The sequence below is a fragment of the Lycium ferocissimum genome, chromosome 5, assembly GCF_029784015.1.
Source record: "Lycium ferocissimum isolate CSIRO_LF1 chromosome 5, AGI_CSIRO_Lferr_CH_V1, whole genome shotgun sequence".
In the NCBI taxonomy this organism is placed as follows: domain Eukaryota; kingdom Viridiplantae; phylum Streptophyta; class Magnoliopsida; order Solanales; family Solanaceae; genus Lycium; species Lycium ferocissimum.
This window is the reverse complement of record NC_081346.1, coordinates 19,514,378-19,536,399: the sequence shown is the minus strand read 5'-3', so window position 1 is coordinate 19,536,399 and position 22,022 is coordinate 19,514,378. Positions and strand designations below refer to the sequence as shown.

Genomic DNA, 22,022 nt, shown 5'->3' with positions numbered 1-22,022 from the left:
TAAGAAAAACCTAATTAAATTTGACAGAAAAGCTAAGGTACCAAGTCATAACATGAGAACTACCAAATCATACTCATTTTTGAAAAGATAATAAATTGGTGCATTGGAACAGAAAATGGCAACTACTCATTGATCTTCATATCTGCTAGTGCACCATGAGCCCACACAGGCCTAGAAACAACAATAAACATTACATACAAGACTAACGTTCATATCTAACAGATTCCTTTCTAAAATATATGAGTATTCAACAGTTCAAGTAAATTCCTCCATTAGAAAAAGGAAGACTGTTCAGCAAGCACATTCAAGTGAGCTAGAACTTTAGCAGCTAAAGATTTCATGTCACTTCTTCCTTTTTGAGTGATTTCCACAAGTGGCATCTGGGCTGACGTCCCATATTTTTGCTTCAATTCTATCAATCGAAATATCCTCTCCAAGGCCTTGAGAGCTTTTTCTTGCAATATGATGGAGGATGAGCTCAACAATTTTATGATTGGAGCGATGACATTAGCTTCTGCAAGTACCTTAGAACCATTCTGCAGCTGTTCACCTTCAATTATTGTCGAGATTGCATCTAAAGAAGCTTCAGAAGCAGCATGATCTGGCTCGTCTAGCACTTCCGCAAGGGGTCTGAGAGCATTGGCCTCTAAAAGGCAGAATGAGGATTCCACACTACAAAATCCTAGGTGCACTGGACAGCCCCGTGTCGGTGAGGCAATACAACAGCTTAACATCCAATTTTTCCTGGCTGGCTGCTTGCTCAGCTTAATTGAACTTTCTGAAAACTGCTTTAAAGAAGTAGCTGCACTTTTTTTGGTTAAAGAACTGCCTGATGCTAGTAGGGATACTAGAAGAGGAATAATACCAGCTTCAGCAACTTGTTTTTGTATTTCTGGATTTGTTGGAACAGTAAAACGGCAGAGAGCTCCAGCAGCATTCTCTACAACTTCATTTCTTAGTGAAGCGTGGTCATTTCTACCACGCAAACAGTCTAAGATGACATCAAGCGCCCCAGCATCAAGAAGGTGCTGGGACATTGAACAATCTTGAGGAAGATAGGAGATTATTCCCAATGCAGCAGCAGTCTCTTCTTCGTTGTCTGAAGTTCTGATGATCCGTACCAAGTTCCCAATGCAGGTATTATTTACATGCTCTAAGAGAATATCATCACTACCATCTTTTGCCAATAAATAGAAGAGTTTCACCGCATCAGCCCGTACCTTACGGTCATCAAGTTCACATAGGTAGACTAGTACCTTAATTGCGGAAATCTGACAATGAAACAATTATTGAAATGACAGTTGAAGTCAGAAGTCAAATTGTGTTTATCTATATGAACTTCAAGATCTGACCATAGTGTGAAATCTAGTTAATTGATTGTAAAGGAGGAAGCACTTGTTCAAGGACTGCCAATCACTAACTTGTGGCTGAGGAGATGTAAAGGAGAGCAATTGAGAAATCATTTCAGGCACTTCATATAAAAAGGAGATCTTCTACCTACTAGCAAGTCGGTCAACAAAATCTTAGAGAAACTAAAGCATCAGCGCCAAAATGCTACGAACAGCTTGATAATGTTTAAGATTTTGGTAGTCCCTTAATTCAAAACCTCCTTCCGTTATACATAACACAAAACTTCTATGTCTCTTTCCTAATGAGGATCATCAGTTTACAGTTTGAGTTAGGTAGATATCTTTAGAGGGAATTGTATTCTCCTAGAAATTTATGTCTTGGGGGATGGACTAGCTATAGTAAGTGTGACAATATATTCAATTCTGTTAGCTTGTGCAAAAATATAAAAGATAATTTACCAGAATTTACGCACCTCTCTCAGTTTAGTCCGGATATCAGAACCAGCAGGAGATTGGCACATTGCTTGAAAGATACGAAGAATGCTTTGTTGCACATTAGAGCCAGTCAATGATACAAGAGAAAAGAGTTTAAAGATATCGTCATGAGACTCCAACAATGAAACCTGCTCATCTTTTGATCCTTGGGAATTTTTTGACATAACAAGTTGCATAATTGTTGCTGCAACATTTTCCCGTATTTCTGTTGACAAGGTGTGACAAAAAAGTAGTTCAAATAGCAGGTCACTGACACCTTCCTTAATCATCAGCTGACCATTTTGTGGGACAGTTGAAAGGCTTTGAAGTGCTTTGACAGCAATGCTTTTCATCTCTGTATTGCTATGACAGAGAAGTTCAAGAAGTGGCTTCAGTGCCCCTTTTTCTATGATGCACAGCTTAACCTGGTCGCTCAACTGGATGTCCGACAAGGTTTTGGCCATGATCATACGCTTACTTTCAGTTCCTGCACCAATGAGATAGACCTTTAAAATTGTGTTTACAGCTTCTGGAAGTAGTTCCGGATTCTAACAACCATAATCATAATAAATTTACGTTTTCAAATTCACCAACCATATCATCTATCATCACTATATTTGTCGACCTGACATCAGGATTTCATTCTTGAATTGTATGTCATTCCAACCCACATAACTTATTGGTTCATACCCTTTTTAGATGCTTTAACTTTATAAAGGATATCAGAGTGCCAACATTCTTGTATTAGTTCTTTATGTTGGCCTAATTTCCAAAATGGATAAGTTTTCTCAACAAGTCAAACTGAAACGGTTAGTTACCGTGTGATTGCCATGAATTGCAGACATCTCAAGGTCTCCAAGACTGTTCAGGAATGCTTAAACCATGTCTATAACATATTTTATTCTTTATAAGTGAATTAGTAGCTAAAATAGCACATAAATGCTCAAATAATGCTCAGCGCTTGCTGGCTTGATTTAAAGTGGATCAAAGGTAACAGTAGATATATCATCTATCATGAACAATGTTTTCCAGTTGTCACACACAAGTTATGCAAGAAAACATCCAAAAGCACAAAAAGGAATAATCATAGCCTAAATTATGCAGTAACCCTTGGTCTAAAAATATCCTTCTTTACAGCTGTAAAATTTGATAGGTTGTTAAGCAAATACCTGAACATAGATGTTGTAATAAGGGTGCACAATAATTTAATCTTGCCATGTCAATAACATTCTGATCAAGGAACGAGAGATTCTCCAAGATCTCACTTGCATACTTGGCAGCTATAGAGTCCTCACTATTCATGAAAGTAACAAGTAGAAGGATGCAACCCTGGACACTGCCAATCAAGTTCTGAACTATACTACTTCTAGATAGCTCCAAAAGCAGTTGCAAAGCCAATATGCTTTCTTCAGGTTTGCGTGCAAGAGATCGCACCACCAATCCAATAGCATTATATACTGTACCTATTCTTTCCTGCCAGGACAACAAGATAAATTAGATTTAAATCGTTTGGCATAAACCCAAAAGTTTTCCTATTATTAAAGTCAAACATTTAATAGAACACGTATCCATTTGATAACATTACTACAGATAGCTGGACCAGTTGTGTGTTCACTGCTACTGATGTATATGCATTATTGACTGGAGCAGAAATTGGAACAGAGAATTGTTAAATGTATACTAAACAATACCTTGCCTTCTTCACTATCCTTTGCGAGAGCATAAAGTATCATTAAAGCATACTTTCGTATCTCAGTATTATTTGCACATAGAATATCTATAGTAACTGGAACGTAATTTTCCATCACTATCCATTCTCTCTGCAACTCACTCCTTACACAAAACTCCAGCAACTTCTGTAAAGATTGAAGTACTTCTTCTTCATTGTTTGTCTGAATTTTCAGTTTTAGGGAAGCGATGGTGATCATGATGTTTCTGTTTTTCCATTCTTCAATTGACTGACGCAGCGTTTTATTGGACCGAAGATCTGACTTTTTCAAGTGATTTTTGGTCAAGGGACACAGCTTATTTCCACTTGCTAACCACTTCTCGATCGCTGTCCTTTCAAATATCTTCCCAGAAGAAGTCTCCACAGGATCTTCCATGACATCACCAGTAATTGGGCAGTAAAATGACTGCAAAGGTTCTAATGGTTGCCTGCCCAAAGAGTTTCTTTTAGTCAAATAATTCGTTTGTTTTTCTTCTGCAGTTGTAAGCAAGTCAGCCTTGCCAAGCAATAAAATGATCTCTTCCATCCGTAATGTCTCCGTTAGGTTCTTCCCTTGTTCACTACTTGCAATTTCTGTCTTGAATTTTTCAAATTCTTTTTTCAGTTGTGATTGCTCATTTTCTATTCCGACAGCTCTTGCAATACAAATGAGCAAATCATTTGCATAGGATCTATCAATATTCCTCTCTTGTATCCGTAATTCAATTTTCTCTGAAACTTCTTCCTCCTCAATAGAGACTTCATACTCAGTATCCAGCATGTTCTTGCATAGATATTTCAGCTCGTCAGTGACTTCGGGTAAAATGTTCAGAGGTTCCGAAGTTATCAGCAACAAAGTCCGACTAATATCCCGCGTACTACTCTCAAAGTACTTCATGATTCTCTGACAATTTAATAAGAGATAGATTTTGTTCCTATTTCTGCAGTCCAAAGCTAATTGCTTAATCACTTCTATCTCCAACTTGAGATCCTCAAAAGCAGGACTTAAGTTATTGATTTTACTAGTTTCAGACTTAGATAGCTCTTTTAGGACCAAAGCAATCTTCTCCAAGAAATTTGAAAATTTATTGAAGTTCTCCTTCTGCACAACAACATAATTCGCAGCCTCTATTGTTTCAAATATAAGTCGAGTTATCTCAGTGACAACTTCAGTGGATGGATCCTCTGGCATGATATCACAATTAGGAAGGCAAAAGCAAAGCCAAATCCCTTAATCCTCCTTTATGCTAGCTCATTAGAAGCCAAACTTCAGCCCTTCCCGATAATATGTAAAGACTGGATCTTTGTGTTAAAGTCCGACGGTAATACCTGCATCAATTTCCATCTTCACAACATCAATGCAAAATTTTCAAGAGTGTCTCGTACAGTTGAATTTCGGTATTCAAATTTTGATTTTAAATTCAGGTAAAGATAATGTAATTTTTTTTACTACTTATCAGTTTAATGTCAAAAATATCTTGTATGAACAAAGAAAGTGTCTCGGTTAATGTCTCTGACTTATAAGAAACTAGTTACTGAAAACAAAAATATACAAACACCAGATGCAACAACCTATCTCCCTCAACCTTCCTAAAATCTCTTAACCACCCTACTAAAGATAATCAGAATTTCTTTAGTAGGTTAGATTATTTGATCTTCTTGATCAATGCTCAATTATCTGATTCTGTTTTTGCAAATTTATTCAGTTTTTGGTCTTTATTTTATCCTCAACGTATATATGTAGAAATCAATGCACCCACTATCAATTTGTAGAGGCAAATCAAATTTTAAATAAAGAGACATTATAAGTCTCCTAGTCATGTTAGTATTCACCTCTCTGTTTTAGCATGATTTCGGTATAAACAGTCTTTATTTTCCTTTAGTATTTTTATTTTTTATTTTTAAAACAACCTAGAAAAACACCTAAAATTTAGTGCATGATGCATATATAAAGAAGATGAAAGCTAATAACAGAGAAACAAAATGCAGAATTCCTGGAATCACTCTGTGATCATTAACCGATGCAATAACCTTTTCTATCATGCAAAAACCTGGTTTTCAACTATGTTACTCGGACTCTTCGAAAATGGACACGGGTGCGTGTCGGATCCTCCAAAAGTAGTGCATTTTTGAAGGATCCGACACGGGTGTGCCATCATTTTTGGAGAGTCCGAGCAACATAGGTTTTCAAGATAATTAAAAGGAGAAATACTGGACAACCCCTTAAACTTGCCAATAAATTTCATTTGAACATTCAAAATACGGTACGTTCCAATTGAGCACCTGAAGATATGATAAAACTGTTCTTACTAGACACTTCCGACTCAAATTTTGGAAAAGCTTTTGGGCGTGTTCTCAAGCACCTATTACGTAAATAAGTTAATAAACTTAGTTAATAGGAATACTTTATTATGTGTTCAAGTGCTCAATCGGAACAGGCCACAGTTCAAGTGTCTAAATGAAATTTACTGGCAAGTTTAGGGCACGTCCATGTATTCTGCCAATTAATTAAAAACGGAAGGAAAACGAACGTACATCTAATATAGCTGGTAAATAAAGTTAATTAAACAGAACTCTAAGTACTATGTCGCTCCACTAAAGTACAAATCTATGAGACAATTATCGAATACATAATGGGGAACCCAAATACCCAATGAATATATTATGATCAGTGCATAAAAGGGACAAAATGTATAGTCACTAACAATAGTAACGTACCTCTAAAAGGGGTAAGTAAGAGTCTATTTATGTGCAGTTGATGCTCGAAGGAAGAAATTTCTCAGTTATTTTGCTTAATTTTGGTTCTTCAAAAAAGTGATTCTGATATTCCCGGAAGTGTGCAAGATGTGAATTAGTATTAACAAGAGGCATTTTCTCTAATTTGGTAATATTAATTTGTCAGTATGCAAAGTCAAGTAAACGTCAATGGGAGAAAAAACACGGTAATGAACAATGAATAGGAAACACGGCAATGAACAATGAATAGAAAGTTTAAATTTAATGTACCATATGGCCCCTACAACGGGGCCGGCCTGGCGCCAATTTGACGGTACTTAGGCTATCTCCAACTTGCATCATTTTTTGCACCAAATGCTATTTTAGTGCAAAAAAATGGTATTTTAAAGCTTCAATCTTGCACTATTTTTTACACCATTTTGATGCATGAATAGTATTGCACCAAATTTGGTACAACACTATTCATTGCACCATTACTATTTATTAATAATTTATTATTATTTTTTTATTATATAACACTTTTAATTTAATATATTATAAATTTTAATTTTTACATTTAGATTCCTAATATACCTATTCATCTACACCATTACTATTCATTAATATTTTTTTTTTATTTTTTTTATTATATAACACTTTTAATTTAACATATTATAAATTTTAATTTATAATTTTAGATTCCTAATATACCTAATTATTTTTTATGTAATATCTTATAATATTAATTTTACATCTTAATTTTGGACTGTAAGTTTTATAAATTAATTTTCGTATATATTATTTTATATAAAATTGTAAGTTAATGTTATTAAAAGTTATAATTGTATTAAAAAATATAACCATCACAAAAATGAAAAGTGCAAATATAAAATATAATATGTTGTTAATAAATAACACAATGTTCAATAACATAATAATTTCGAATATATAACACAATTATAACACAATGTTCAATAACAACACAATGATCAATAACATAACAATGTTCAATACATTAAAATTGAAAATACATTAAACAACATAATAATTTAGAAAATTATAACGATAATTTAGTACTCGGTAGGTCGTTTCCCGCATCCACCAATATCATTAAAATATTGAGTGTATGGGGCGAGGATTGTTGTGGCTCGTTGAAATTGTTGACTTCTTTTTATCCATTATTCGTTTTTGTTCTTGTCGAATAAATTCACGAATATTTGGATCACCAATAGAATCTAAATTCGACAATAAAATTTTATTTTCTTCTTTAAATTCTTTTAGTTTCAAAGCTCTATCTTTCATCTCCAAATCTCGCCGCTCCGTCCGCACCGACTTTGCCAACAACTCAACAAGCCGATTATTTTCTGATTGGACCATTTGCATAGCAAATGAAAAACCTTCTTCGATTTTTCTCTTTTTTCTTTTGCTTTCTTCACCTCAATAGGTCGTTGTGATGATGTGGAATCACCTGTAACATTCTCATTCAAATTTAGTGAAAATGATGATAAGTTAGGAGATGATACTAGAGGTGAATCGGAGTAGAGTCTCGTACTCGATGATATATAAGAAGAGCCTTGCTTTCGAACTTTTTTACTTCTAGCATCGACATCTTTAAACTTCTCAAAATCCTTCATCATATCCCACACATGATGATAAGTTAGGAGATAATAACCGTTGAATGGATTTCATCCTAATCTCAACCGTTGAATGGATTTCATCCTTATCTCAACCGGATAATAATATGATAGATTTCATCTTGATCTCAATCGTCGGATGGATTTCATCCTAATCTCAATCGTCGGATGGATTTCATCCTTATCTCAACCGGATAAAAAAAGGATTTCATCCTAATCTATAAAAATGAACATCATTTAGGTAAATAACTCAGTATTTCCAATTCATTTCAAAATCAAATCAAACATTCTTATTTGTCTTCTGAAAATGAATTTCTATACTGGAGGTTCTTCTAATAATAATGATGAAAATTCCTCTTCATCATCATCATCTTTAGATTTAGATGATACTATTGCAGAAGAGCAGCAAGTAATCTTGCAAAATATTCGCATGAACAACTATATGTCGCAATATTTGCAAGAATATCAAAATAATGGAGTTTTCAGAGTTGGCTCTGTTCCAGGTCATTTAGTAATCAATCGAGATCGTGAAGCAGCTGATAATAATTTATTTCTCGATTATTTTTCAGATAATCCACGCTATAATGATGGTATGTTTCGTCGTCGATATCGGATGTCCCGAAATTTGTTTCTTCGCATTGTTGATGCAATTAAAGCTCATGATACGTACTTCGAACAACGTCTTGACGCGATGGTAGATTTGGTTTATCATCGTACAAAAAATCACAATTTCGTGTTTAGAATGTTGGCATACGGCTTGCCAGCGGATGCCACTGACGAATATGTGAAAATTGGAGAGTCAACTGCAATTGAAAGCATGAAGAGATTTTGTCGAGCTATCGTAGAGGTTTTTGGCCAGCAGTATCTGAGATCACCAATAGCTAACGATGTTGCAAGGCTTCTTCACATCGGTGAGCAACGTGGTTTTCCAGGAATGCTAGGTAGTCTAGATTGCATGCATTGGAGATGGAAAAGTTGTCCAACAAAGACGGGCCGGACAATATGCATCGTAGTGGATCCCCAACAATAATTCTTGAAGTCAGTAGTGATTATGACCTTTGGATATGGCATGAATATTTTGGTATGCCCGCACCAATAATGACATTAATGTTTTAGAATCGTCCACATCTGTTTTCCAATCTTGCTAAAGGTATTGCTCCTCCCGCCCATTATGTTATTCAAGGAAACGAATATGACGTGGGTTATTATTTAGCCGGGACAAGATATATCCAAAATGGTCTACAATTGTGCAAACCATTCATGAGCCACAATCTCAAAAGAAGAAATATTTCGCGACGAAACAAGAATCATGTCGAAAAGATGTTGAACGCGCATTCGGAGTTTTGCAATCTCGTTTTGCAATTATTGCAGGGCCGTCGCTTTTTTGGAGAAAAGAAGTGTTACATGATATATTAACATCATGTATTATACTGCACAACATGATAATCGAGGATGAGTGTGATCTTAATGCACCAATTCAAGATGCTTGGGAAGGTCCAACTCCAACAGTAGAAATGGTAGTAGATGAAAATTATCGATTTGAACAATTTTTAGCTCGACACAAAAAAATTAAGAACAAAGATGCTCATTTTGCACTTCGTAATGCATTAGTAGAGCATTTATGGGAGCAACGTACTAATCATGGAAGTTGAATATTTATGTAGAAATTAAAATAAATTCTACCTTAATGTAATAGTATTTATTTAATTATATTTTATCAATGATTTCACTTTTATTTGAATTATCCATTAATATGTATAACGTATAATATTTGCTTACAATTTATATTATTTAAAATTTTATGGTATAAAATAATTTTATATTAAATGATTATTTAACAAAGGATTATGAATTACATGGGATGGATATGTAAAAAAGAAAAAGAAAAAAAAGAAAGGATTTTTTTTATGAAATTAAAAATAAAATTTAAGTAAAAGAAAATAATATAATATAAAAGAGAGAGAAGAATATAAAAGGAATATTCTTTTTTGGTGCAAAAAATGGTGCAACGGGTTGGAGTTAATTTGCACCATTTTGGTGCAAAAAATGGTGCAATGGGTTGGAGATGCCCTTAACTATACTATTTCCAAGAGGCCCGGGCTTATTTAAAATATAAAAAAATATTTTAATTAAAGAAATACTATAATTTATGTTAGTAATAATTAAATTTAAATAAGTTTATTTTTAATATATAAAAGAAAAAATTTCATAACACTCTTTTAGTATTTTAACTTTCGTTTTGATGAAATTACTTACTTCAAATCATATGCGGAGTCAGATTTTGAAGTTTATAAGGTCTGAATCCTAATTTTTGAAGTAATATAGGTCTAAATTAATAATTTATTCACATTTAATGAACTTTTAAGATAAATACATAATTTGAACCAAAGCGCTATCGAATCCGACCATATCGGTAGCCGACATTCTAACTCTGCCCTACTTCAAACTTATGTTGTGTTGAAAAGATTAATTATATTTAACTAAACAAGATATTTTAAAGATAACCTAATCTTGACTGACTTTACAAAAATTTAGACACATATGAGCTCGTTAAAGTATAAATATAAAGTAAAAGAAATGCCTACACCTAAGTAAAAGAATTTTCATAAATTCTCAAATTTCATAATACAAATATAAAGTAAAAGAAATGCATGCATGTAAAAATCTGTAATAATCAACAAATGAAAAGGGAGAAAACGAGAGAGCAACAACAAGCAAGAATCTAGTGAAGAAATTACTATTTTTAGGTTAATAGATAAGATCAATAGAAGAAAGCAACAGAGAAAATAAAGTGCAACAAATGGGGCTATTCCTTCCTTAATCAAAGGTCTCTGGTTCAAGCCTGGGTATGAAAAAACCCTTGATAAGGAGCGTTTCTTTCAAATGAGCCCTACTCAATAGGGCTGCATATCGATCGGTTTAATTCGGGTTTTAAAGTTATCAGTTTAACCTATTAGTTATCGGTTTGTAGATATGTTAAACCGTTAAAAAAAACGTTAAGATATCGGTTAATGGGTTATCGGTTTAACCGTTAAGATTTCACACAAAAAGTTTTCAAGAACAAAGAACCCATGCACGGTTTTGAACGAAAGAGAAATACAAAAACACAGAAACAAGAGTGAGAATTGAAAAGAATGTAGAAGATGTAAAAGAGACCCACTTCTTTTCTTTCGAAGGTAAAGCAAAATAATGTTTACTAGTCAAGTAAAATCGCCACGTGAGATTTGAGAGACTGTTTCTGAAGTGGAAATCAAGTAACCCTAAATTTAGTCAAGTGACTTTGTATATAAAAAGGTAGAATTGTAATTAAATAAATGGTTATCGGGTTATCGGTTCACCCGTTAACAAAAATGGTCAAACCGTGACTCGACCCAATAAGCCAATCACAAGGCACCACCCGATACCCGAACCAGTAATCCATTAACCCGAACCATTAACCCAATAACCCAATAATCGATTCGGGTTATTGGTTTAACCGTTAATATGCACAGCCCTATTATGCAATGTGAATCCAGATTAATCGCCCAAAGGTATATACCGGCACCGATAAGAAAAAAAAAAAAAAAAAAAAAAAAAAAAAAAAAGGAAAACTACAGTAGGAGAATCAACAGCTTTTGAAAAGTAGACCATTAGAACAAAAAATAAAATTGACTTTAAAAAAATAAGATCAGGACTGATCTTACTTTTTTATATGTGTGTTTTTAATCCTTTAAATAACGGAAATCAGAAAAACTAGCAGATGATCAAGTACACTAAAGTACAATTTTGGAATTAAATATTTCCAGTTTCATCAGAACATTATAAAAATCACCATTCTCCAATTACGTACACTAAACAAGCACAATATTTGAGGCTTCTCTATTGCAAAGAAGTCCCAGGTCTGTCCAGCGTGGAACCAATTATGAAACTACGCTCTAAAAACATATATACTAGGAAATCCTTTATACTATTGTTTCTTGATGATCTGCAAATTCTTTACATGAAAAAAAGTGACTCTAAATACACGCATTGATCAAGTCCAAGGTAATTTCGATTACAATAGGCCATATGGGCAGAGCATCCTGCTTCTAACATTGTTCCAAAGTGAGATTTCGGTTAATTGTAAACTTCTGCTCAAACGATGAATTACCAAAATTTTAATTACCACACAAGAAGTCAAGAACCATTACCAGAGATTTGCTCAAACATCAAGTGGGTTGATGTTCGGCCAAAAATATATATATTTACCCATTATTGTCTCATATTCTAGTACTTTAATTATTTTTTGAGTATTAACTATGATGATTGTGTTTAATATTATATTTTTAATGTGTAGAAATAAAACGGTTTGAAGGTGAACTGATTCGGAGATAAATTGGAATAAAAATTGAAAAAAGAAAAGAACAGAGAAACAGAAGGGGACCACATGGGGGACACGTAACATGTGTTTGTCCCCCAAATTGTGGGCAGCCAAAAAAAGATGAAAAACGAAAATTGAAATTGAGCAATAGCAAAGCGGCGAAAAAGAGTTTCCTGGAAAAGTGCTTGTACGTGACGCGAGAAACAATTTTTGGAATTTACTTTTTCCTATTTTATTTTGGATTTGATATAAAATAAAGACTAAGCTTCAAATTAAAAGGCAAAAGATATACGGAGAGAGAGAGATAGGAAACAGTAGTACTATATCAATTGTTTCTTCTAACTTTTGTTTTGTGTATTCCTTTCTATATTTTCCAATACAAACAAGCTCCTCTATATATAGAAAAGGAAAAAGGCTTCTAAGACAAACCATAGTTGAAAAAGGCTTCTAAGACAAGCCATAATGCTTCTAGGACAAGCCATAATTGAAAAAGGCTTCTAAGACAAGCCATAAAAACTTAATGACCAAACGAACATTGTGGCCAAGTAAAATGGACATACAATATAATATTTACAACACTCCCCCTTGGATGTCCATTAATAGACGGTATGCCTCATTAGAACCTTATTAGGAAAAACCCTGTGGCAAAAAGTCCTAATGAAGGAAAAAGAGTACACATATCTAGTAATACGCTTTGAGAGCTGCCTTATTAAAAACCTTACTAAGAAAACCCAATGGGACAAAACTTGGTTAAGGAAAAAAGAGTACAACGCGTATTTCACTCCCCCTGACGAAGACCAAGATTCAGATGTCAGAGTCTTCGCATTCCAATCTTGAATATCATCTTCTCAAGAGTTGAAGTTAGCAAAGATTTGGTGAACAAATCTGCAGGATTGTCACTTGAGCGGATTTGTTGCACATCAATATCACCATTCTTCTGGAGATCATGTGTGAAAAATATCTTTGGTGAAATGTGCTTCGTTCTATCTCCTTTTATGAAACCTCTTTTTAATTGAGCTATGCATGCAGCATTATATTCATATAATACTGTGGGTATTTTTGTATCACACTTCAAGCCATATCTTTCTCTGATGAAATGTATCACTGATCTCAACCACACACATTCTCTACTTGCTTCATGAATAGCGATTATCTCAGCATGATTTTAAGAAGTAGCAACAATGGACTCGCTTTGTCGATCTCCATGATATAAAGATATCTCCGCATGTAAACATATAGCCCGTTTGAGATAGAGCTTTATGTGGATCGTATAAATAACTCCGCATCCGCATAACCAACAAGATCCGTACTACCTTTGTTAGTATAAAAAATGCACCCATATCGCTAGTTCCCTTCGTATATCGCAATATATGCTTAACTCCGTTCCAATGTCTTCGTGTAGGATAAGAGCTATATCTTGCTAGCAAATTAACGAGAGAATGCTATGTCGTTCTTCAGTAGCGTTAGTAAGATACATAAGTGCTCCAATTGCACTAAGATATGGTACTGTGCCCAAGAAGCTCTTCATTCTCTTCGAGGTCCGAACGGATCTTTACTCACTTCAAGTGAGCGAACAACCATTGGAGTACTTAAAGGATGCGCATTGTCCATGTAAAATCGTTTTAAAACTTTTTCGGTATAAGCAGATTGATGGATAAAGATCCCGTCTACTAAATGTTCAACCTGCAAACCAAGATAAAATTTCGTTTTTTCGAGATCGTTCATCTCAAATTCTTTCTTTAAATATTCAATCGCCTTTTGGAGCTCTTCTGGAGTTCCAATTAGGTTTATGTCATCAACATAAACAAAGAATTATAATGAACTCGATTTTGTTTTCTTAATAAAAACACATGGACAAATGGCATCATTTATATATCCTTCATTTACCAAGTACTCACCGAGGCGATTGTACCACATGCCACTTCGATTATTTTAGACCATACAACGATCTTTGTATTCTGATTGAATACATCTCCCGAGACTTTGAGCTAATTGCTTTAGGCATTTTAAATCCTTCAGGAATTTTCATATAGATTTCATTATCAAGTGAGCCATAAAGGTAAGTCAGTAACCACACCCATCGTATGTATTTCAAGTTTTTCATGTACAGCTAAACTGATGAGATATCGAAATGTTATGCCATCCATAACGGGTGAATATGTTTCTTCATAGTCGATACCGGGTCGTTGAGAATCCTTGTGCAACAAGGCGTGCCTTGTATCTCACAATTTCATTTCTCTCATTCCTTTTCCGCACAAAAACCCATTTGTGGCCAACTGGTTTTACACCATTAGGCGTTTGGACTACGGTCCAAAAACCTCACGTTTGGCAAGTGAATTCAATTCTGATTGAACTGCTTCTTGCCACTTTGGCCAATCATATCTTTGTCGACATTCTTCGACGGGATCGAGGTTCTCGATCCTCAATGTCTTTCATAATATTTAGTGCAACATTATATGCAAAAACATTATCCACCATAATCTTCGATGGATTCAAATCTATCCTATCACCAGAAGAACTCAATGATAGTTCCTTATTCACTTGAGTTTCGGGTTCCCTAATATCTTCAGGAATATTAGGATTAATCAGATCTTGAATATCTTCATGATATTCTTTCATAGCGTCATTTTGATCATTTTTCGCGTTTCCTTTTCTAGGATTTTTATCCTTAGAACCCAATGGCCTACCACGCTGTGCGTGTATGAGATTCAGAGGCTATGACACTAAGTAGATTGTCCCTTTGGGACATCAATTCGGATAGGCACATTCTGCGTAGGATATGTGACTTAGTTATCCTCTTCAAATCGGAAATGCGTCCGGCATTTGATTTGCTATTTTTTGCAAGTGAATGATCTTACGGATCTCCCGTTCACATATGGGGCACGTGCATCAAAATGAGACGGATGGAACTCTCCACGCAATTTCTCTTTGATTTCTTTTCTCTCTCCCCCTAATTGTGAAAAATTTATTTCATCAAATCGACAATCCGCAAATCGAGTTAAGTGAATAAATCTCCCGTCAATGGCTCAAGATAGCGAATAACGAGAGGGTGATTCAAACCCAACATATATTCCTAACCTTTTCGGGGCCCCTCTTAGTGCGTTGTGGTGGTGCTACCGCACATATACAAAGACACGACCCAAAGATTCGGAGATGAGCAATATTTGGTTCATGACCAAATACTAATTGTGACGGGGAGTATTTATTATAATGAGTCGGTCTGAGACGAATAAGATATGTTGTATGTAAGATAGCATGACCCCATACGGTAGTGGGCAACCATGTTTTCATAAGTAGTGGTCTTGCTATCAATTGTAGTCATTTAATAAATGACTCAGCAAGGCCATTTTGGGTATGAACATGTGCTACAGGATGTTCAACTTTTATCCCAACTGACAAATAATAATCATCAAAAGATTGAGACGTAAATTCTCCGGCATTATCGAGGCGTATAGTCTTAATGGGATAATCCGGAAACTGTGCCCTTAAGCGTATTATTTGTGCCAATAATTTCGCAAACGCCAGGTTGCGAGACGATAGGAGGCACACATGAGACCATCTTGAAGTTGCGTCTATTAGGACCATAAAATATCTGAATGACCCACAAGGTGGATGAATAGGTCCACATATATCCCCATGTATACGTTCTAGAAAGGCAGGGGATTCAATGTCAACTTTCATTGGTGATGGCTTAGCTATCAATTTACCCTGATAACAAGCGACACATGAAAACTCACCACTTTCAAGAATCTTCAGGTTCTTAAGTGGATGCCCATTTGAATTTTCAATAATTTGTCTTATCATTATTGATCCAGGGTGACCTATTCGGTCATGCCAAAGCACAAAAGTACTTGAATCATTAAACTACTGGTTTACGATCGAGTGTGCTTCAATTGTACTAATTTTTGCACAATACAGACCAAAAGACAAAGTTGGTAATTTCTCCAAAACATATTTCTAGCCGGAGACATTCTTTGTAATGGCAAAATATTCATCATTTATTTCGTTTAATGTCTTAGCGTGATACCCATTACGGCGGATATCTTTGAAACTTAACAAGTTTTTTGGGGATTTAGAAGAGAATAATGCATCTTCTATAACAAGTTTCGTCCCCTTAGGCAGAAATATAGTAGCTCTTCCAGAGCCTTCAATGAATTTCGAATTGCCAGAAATTGTATTAATATTTTCCCTTTTTCTACGCAAGTGAGAAAAGTATTTCTCATCTTTGAATATGGCATGCGTTGTTCCACTATCAATCACACAAATATCTTCATGATTGGTCATTGATCTAAATAAAATTTGAGCAATTTCCATTGATTCTTCGAGGCTTTTAAAGTATTTGCTCGAGATGGCAGAGTCTCGTACTGCTAACGTGGTATAAAATAAAGACTAAGCTTCAAATTAAAAGGCAAAAGATATACAGAGAGAGAGAGAGAGAGAGAGAGATAGGAAACAGTAGTACTATATCAATTGTTTCTTCTAACTTTTGTTTTGTGTATTCCTTTCTATATTTTCCAATACAAACAAGCTCCTCTATATATAGAAAAGGAAAAAGGCTTCTAAGACAAGCCATAGTTGAAAAAGGCTTCTAAGACAAGCCATAATGCTTCTAGGACAAGCCATAGTTGAAAAAGGCTTCTAAGACAAGCCATAAAAACTTAATGACTAAACTAACATTGTGGCCAAGTAAAATGGACATACAATATAATATTTACAACAGGATTCAATTATCTTGTTTGGACTTTTCTCTAGACCATAAACAAAAGAAAGGGTTTTTACATAAATTTGGATAACTTAAAATTTGGAGTTCAGAATTTTGGACCTAGAGAGAGCTTGGAGCAGCTGTGGGGGCCGTAATTACATAGTTTTATGTTCTCTTCTCTGTAATACTCGTTTTTACATTTTTATTCGGTTGATTTGTTGTTTTTGCTCCATGTCTATGTGGAGCTAAACTCTTTAGTTCTAGGATTTTGACACAAATATGAAAGTTGACGTTTGATTGTTGTTTATATCTATTGAATTTCCATCTTTGGGTTGCTTATTTATTCTTGTGCTTAATTGTTTGGATATTTGGCCAATAGTTAGACACTGTCTGTGGTCTGAGTTGGACTTGAAAGAGGGAATTCACGTACGTAATAAGAATAAATAGAGTTTGTTTGATTTAATCGTTTCACTGCTGAGGATAGAAATATACCCTTTTAGCCCTACTTAGTTAGATACGGAGATATAAATGCTTTCTTGTTACTTTTTCCGATCATAGAAATATAGACGTTAAGAGTAGCATCTATAGGCTTGTGAGTAGTTCGAAAGAATATCATAAAGTTAACATCAACCCGTCAACTAGTAACCCAGGAAATAAAATAGGTATAGCAATTGAAAGACTCAATTGGATTGTTAGTGGTCATAACCCTAGATCTATCTCTTCTCCGATAAAAATTCGATCTTTCTTGGTTGAAGTTCATTAGTTGTTTTCTTTTATTTTTAGTTAGTTTATAAATATAACTTTGGTTTTATTTCTTGTATAGATAATTAGTATTAGTTTAATTTAGTAAATTGTTAATCATAAGTCACTGAGGGTACGATATCAAGACTTTATTCCTATATTACTTGTACTACCGCGTATACTTGCGTGTGCCTTTGGGAGCGATAAATTTTTGGTGTCTTTGTCGGGGACTTAGAAATTAACTATTTTTTAAAATTAGACTTTTACTTTTATCTTTACAAGTTTTTTTTTTTGTAAATATATTTATTTTTGTAATTATTTGATTTTTTTCTCTTAGTGTGTTTCTAGTTCTCTCAGCATGAAATCTTGGGATGAAATATACGGAGGTAAGGTCATTGATGAAGACGCCTGGTTGACGGAAGACTCTTATGGCCCATATTTTTGGTCTTGTCGTGACCTGGCATCTTGGAAGTGTGAATATGAATATGGGAGCAAGTGTTGGTATTGTGACGAATATTATCGATTAAGGGAATATGCAGAACGACGTTGTTTTCTAACAAAGTTTGTGAATGATTGGTCTAAGGACATAGATGATCTTGCACAAGAAATTGACAGCTTTGGCTTGGCTGTGCACAACTTGGATGCAGATTTGAGTGCAAAGGTTGCTGCGTGTAACACCCAACAATTTAGTGATGAGTTGTGTAAAGCTGAAACAAATCTTCTAGGCCAAATTGAGGAGCTAAGATGAGATTACCAATCATTAGACCATATTTTTCTTGATGGTGCCAATGCTGAGAAGAGTGCTCTAGAGTCATGTGAGGGAGTAGATAACATTACTTTTGGAGACTTTAGTGTGTGTATATATGAGGATGTAAATAGTCATACAATTCATGAGTTAGGGCTCATTAGACCTCATTCCAATCATTTTTCCACATTGTGTTTAGATAGTAAGATGGTAATCGAGCCATCTGAGCCTATGGGGGAGTCAAATGAGGATGAGAGTGCCTATATTCTTGAATTTGTTGTACCAAAAAGTGAAAATTACATTCCTCATCTAAAGGCCGAGAAGTGCAGAGTGAAAAATTTATTACTTGGCCTAGTTATCTTTGTACCCCCACCAAAGGAGCATAGTCGCAGACTGGATGCCCTGTTAGGGGTACAATTCATAAGTTCATGGTGGAGGGAAAAGTTAGTTCGAGCCGTGCCGCGACGTTAAATCAAGCGCTTGTTGGGAGGCAACCCAGCTTGTATATTATTTTTATTTTATTTTATTCTTATAATGTCACGTTTTATTTTATTTTTGTTTTACAGATTAAGGGAAGTCTGAGTACCTGAAGTTGAAAGCTGAGGAGCATGTTTGGGCTTAAGTGTGGAGTCGTTCCGACCCTTGATGTTGAGGATTATGTTGCTAGCTAGGCCCTAGAGTGTCTAAGGGAGTATTTCTCACCCTTGTTTTAATTTTTTTTTTCTCTTTTACACATGCATTGAGGACAACGCATATCTTTAAGTGTGGGGTGGGTATTTCTGATACTTTAAGGTCGAAGATGATTATGCCATAGAATTTATATTTATTTATTTCTTAGGGAGAGGACAATCCTCTCCCTAACCCCCAAACCCCACCCTCTCTCCCTTCTCTTTTTCCTTTGCAGAATACAAGCTCATGCAAGCTAAATTGAAGACAACACAAAGGTCATTTAGTACCATGTGCATAAACCCACGCTCGCAGGAAACAATTGGATGTACAAGTAAATCAAGAATTTAAATACCAATATTGTCCTTTAGTGCAGTGAATGTTCTGTTAGTTTTTCTGATTTTCGTTATTTAAAGGATTAAAAGCACACATATGATTTAATTAAAGGTCAAATGTGGTAAGTTGAATAACACAAGGACTAAAAGCGCAATATAGCAATAATTCAGGGACTAAAAATGTCATTTCCCCTATTATAATATAATTAATCTAAATATAAACTAATAAAAGGCCTAAATCCTTCGGACTAAAAATATTTTGGTTTTATTAATACTCCTTCCGTCCCAATTTGTTTGACACTTCTTTTCGAGAATACAAGCTCATGCGAGCTAAATTGAAGGCAACACAAAGGTCATTTAGTACCACGTGCATAAACCCACGCTCGCAGGAAACAATTCGATGTACAAGCAAATCAAGAATTTAAATACCAATATTGTCCTCTAGTGCAGTGAATGTTCTGTTAGTTTTTCTAATTTCCATTATTTAAAGGATTAAAAGCACACATAGGATTTAATTGAAGGTCAAATGTGATGAGTTAGATAACACAAGGACTAAAAGCGCAATATAGCAATAATTCAGGGACTAAAAATGTCATTTCCCCTATTATAACATAATTAATCTAAATATAAACTAATAAAAGGCCTAAAATCCTTCAGACTAAAAATATTTTGCTTTTATTAATACTCCTCCCGTCTCAATTTGTTTGACACTTCTTTTCGAGAGTCAAACTTCTTAATTTTGACCGTATGTTTGAACATAGAATCTTTAAATTTTTCGAAAATAAAATTTGCATATTTGGAAACTACATAAGAAGTACTATAAATCACTATAACTAATTATTTAAAATATTTAAAAGAGGTATGAAAAAATTATGGCAAAGAACAACTCGTTTGACTCTCGAAAAGCAAAAAGCGTCAAACAATTTGGGACGGAGGGAGTACTAAATATTTAGAGCCCGTTTGGCTTAGCTAATTTTAAATAGCTCATAAGTACTTTTAAATGCTGAAACTGATTTAATAATAAGTGATACGCTCAAATTACACCTATTAATGGTATAACGCGGACGATGTCAAATATAGTAACCCAACTAGGTTGGGGTCGAATCCCACAGGGAATATGGTGTGAAAAGGTTACTAAACTCGTAGAATGCTTAATTTAGGTCTAATGTCTTAATCCGATGATTTTTTATAAAAGTTGGGTTTTTATGGCTAATTGCTAACTAATTGCTTTGGGTTGTAATTTATGATAAAAGAAACCAAGGTTGTGTCCCCTTTAGATTGGGTGTATGATCATAGGTATTGATCTTGATATACTTCTAATGGATCATTATATGAATGCACTTAACCTCTATATGAATCTCTACTATTTCCTAATAAATAAATATTATCTCTTTCTATGATTTTTCCAAATATAAGAAAGTAACTATGAAGAACTAAGTAATTATGCCAAGTAAATTCTTCTTATTCCTAAGTGAATTTATTAAACAAAGTTTAAAGCTTTGAGTCCTTGTTATTTATTCTTACCAACCCTAATTATTTTCCCAAATAAATCAAGGTTTATGGTTTTAATCAATGTTTGCAACCATTAATTATGAATGACGAATGAAGAATAAATAAACCCTAATAATCCATTATGTGTATATTAATCACAAAACACCCATCAACGGTTCACACCCCTAGTAAGGGAATTTAGCTACTCATGACAAAGAACAAGAAATAAGAAATTCAAAGAATTCATAATTACTTACTTTCTGAAGAAAAGAGGAATTGATAATATACTTGAATTGATGTTTGAGTCTTCAAAAACTAGAGAGTATTTGATGTTCTAATTCAAGAGACAAAAAAATATAATAACTCCCCCAATTAAAAACCCTACAATGACTATTTATAGTTTCGAAAACGTAAAAGTTACTGAGATTTGCACTTTGGTCCCCGTCGATACAAAATACGGTCCGTAAATTGAAGTACGGATCGTAAACTAGTTTACAACCAGGTCTTCCTGCAAGACTTGAGTGACTGCAATCTCTTGAAAAACGGACCGTATTTTGATTTACGGTCCGTCTTCTGCATAGTCGTCTTTCAACTTCGACTTTACGTATGCTTGAATGGTTAAATACGCTTTGAAATACGGATCGTAAAGTGGAATACGGTCCGTAAAAGTTGTTCGTAAATCACCATTTCCTTAGCCTGCCTTTCTGGTTCTTCTTATTCTTAAATACGCCCATGGAATACGGCCCGTAAACAGAGTTTACAACCATCTCTGCACTTTTAACTGTTTTCATTCCAAATATATTCCGTCACCTGAAAAACACTAAAAACACATTAAATAGACACTAACTTGCTTAAAAATAAGTAAAACTTCTCGTAAAAAGGCCATGAATGTGCCATAAATTCCCGGTACAACAACACCCGCAACTTAAAGTCTTTGCTTGTCCTCAAGCAAGCCATACAATACAATGACTCAATCTAACACCTAGATATCACAGAGTAATAGTATCTACATTGGTTTTGACTCTGAACTACCGGGCTGCATGTTTTTCTTCCAAGGACCCCCCCTCCCCCCCCCCCCCCCAAATTTTCTATTTAAAGTAATATACACACCAAAAGCTAAAAA

General features: G+C 34.6%; 2 protein-coding genes across 2 annotated transcripts; one reads left to right on the top strand and one right to left on the bottom strand.

The window, feature by feature from the left end:
• Positions 1 to 81: 81 nt before the first annotated feature.
• On the bottom strand, positions 82 to 6,382 carry LOC132056384 (U-box domain-containing protein 44-like). The gene is made up of 5 exons (XM_059448546.1): positions 6,250 to 6,382; positions 3,515 to 4,860; positions 2,993 to 3,296; positions 1,823 to 2,310; positions 82 to 1,271 (listed from the first exon to the last, which is right to left on the bottom strand). Exons 2-5 carry the CDS (start codon positions 4,721 to 4,723, stop codon positions 273 to 275), a joined length of 3,000 nt encoding a protein of 999 aa, XP_059304529.1. The 5' UTR covers positions 4,724 to 4,860; positions 6,250 to 6,382; the 3' UTR covers positions 82 to 272.
• A 1,746-nt stretch (positions 6,383 to 8,128) lies between these two features.
• Positions 8,129 to 8,910, top strand: LOC132057631 (uncharacterized). The gene has a single exon (XM_059450258.1). The coding sequence runs from the start codon at positions 8,188 to 8,190 to the stop codon at positions 8,908 to 8,910; it is 723 nt and encodes a 240-aa protein (XP_059306241.1). The 5' UTR covers positions 8,129 to 8,187.
• The last annotated feature ends 13,112 nt before the right edge of the window (positions 8,911 to 22,022 follow it).

Coding starts and splice junctions, on each gene's coding strand:
- LOC132056384 (XM_059448546.1), bottom strand. CDS start 4,723: ATGCCAGAGGATCCATCCACTGAAGTTGTCACTGAGATAACTCGACTT. Junction 2,311..2,992: donor ATTACAACATCTATGTTCAG/GTATTTGCTTAA, acceptor TCATTGGTGCAG/GAACTGAAAGTAAGCGTATG. Junction 1,272..1,822: donor TCCGGACTAAACTGAGAGAG/GTGCGTAAATTC, acceptor TTTCATTGTCAG/ATTTCCGCAATTAAGGTACT.
- LOC132057631 (XM_059450258.1), top strand. CDS start 8,188: ATGAATTTCTATACTGGAGGTTCTTCTAATAATAATGATGAAAATTCC.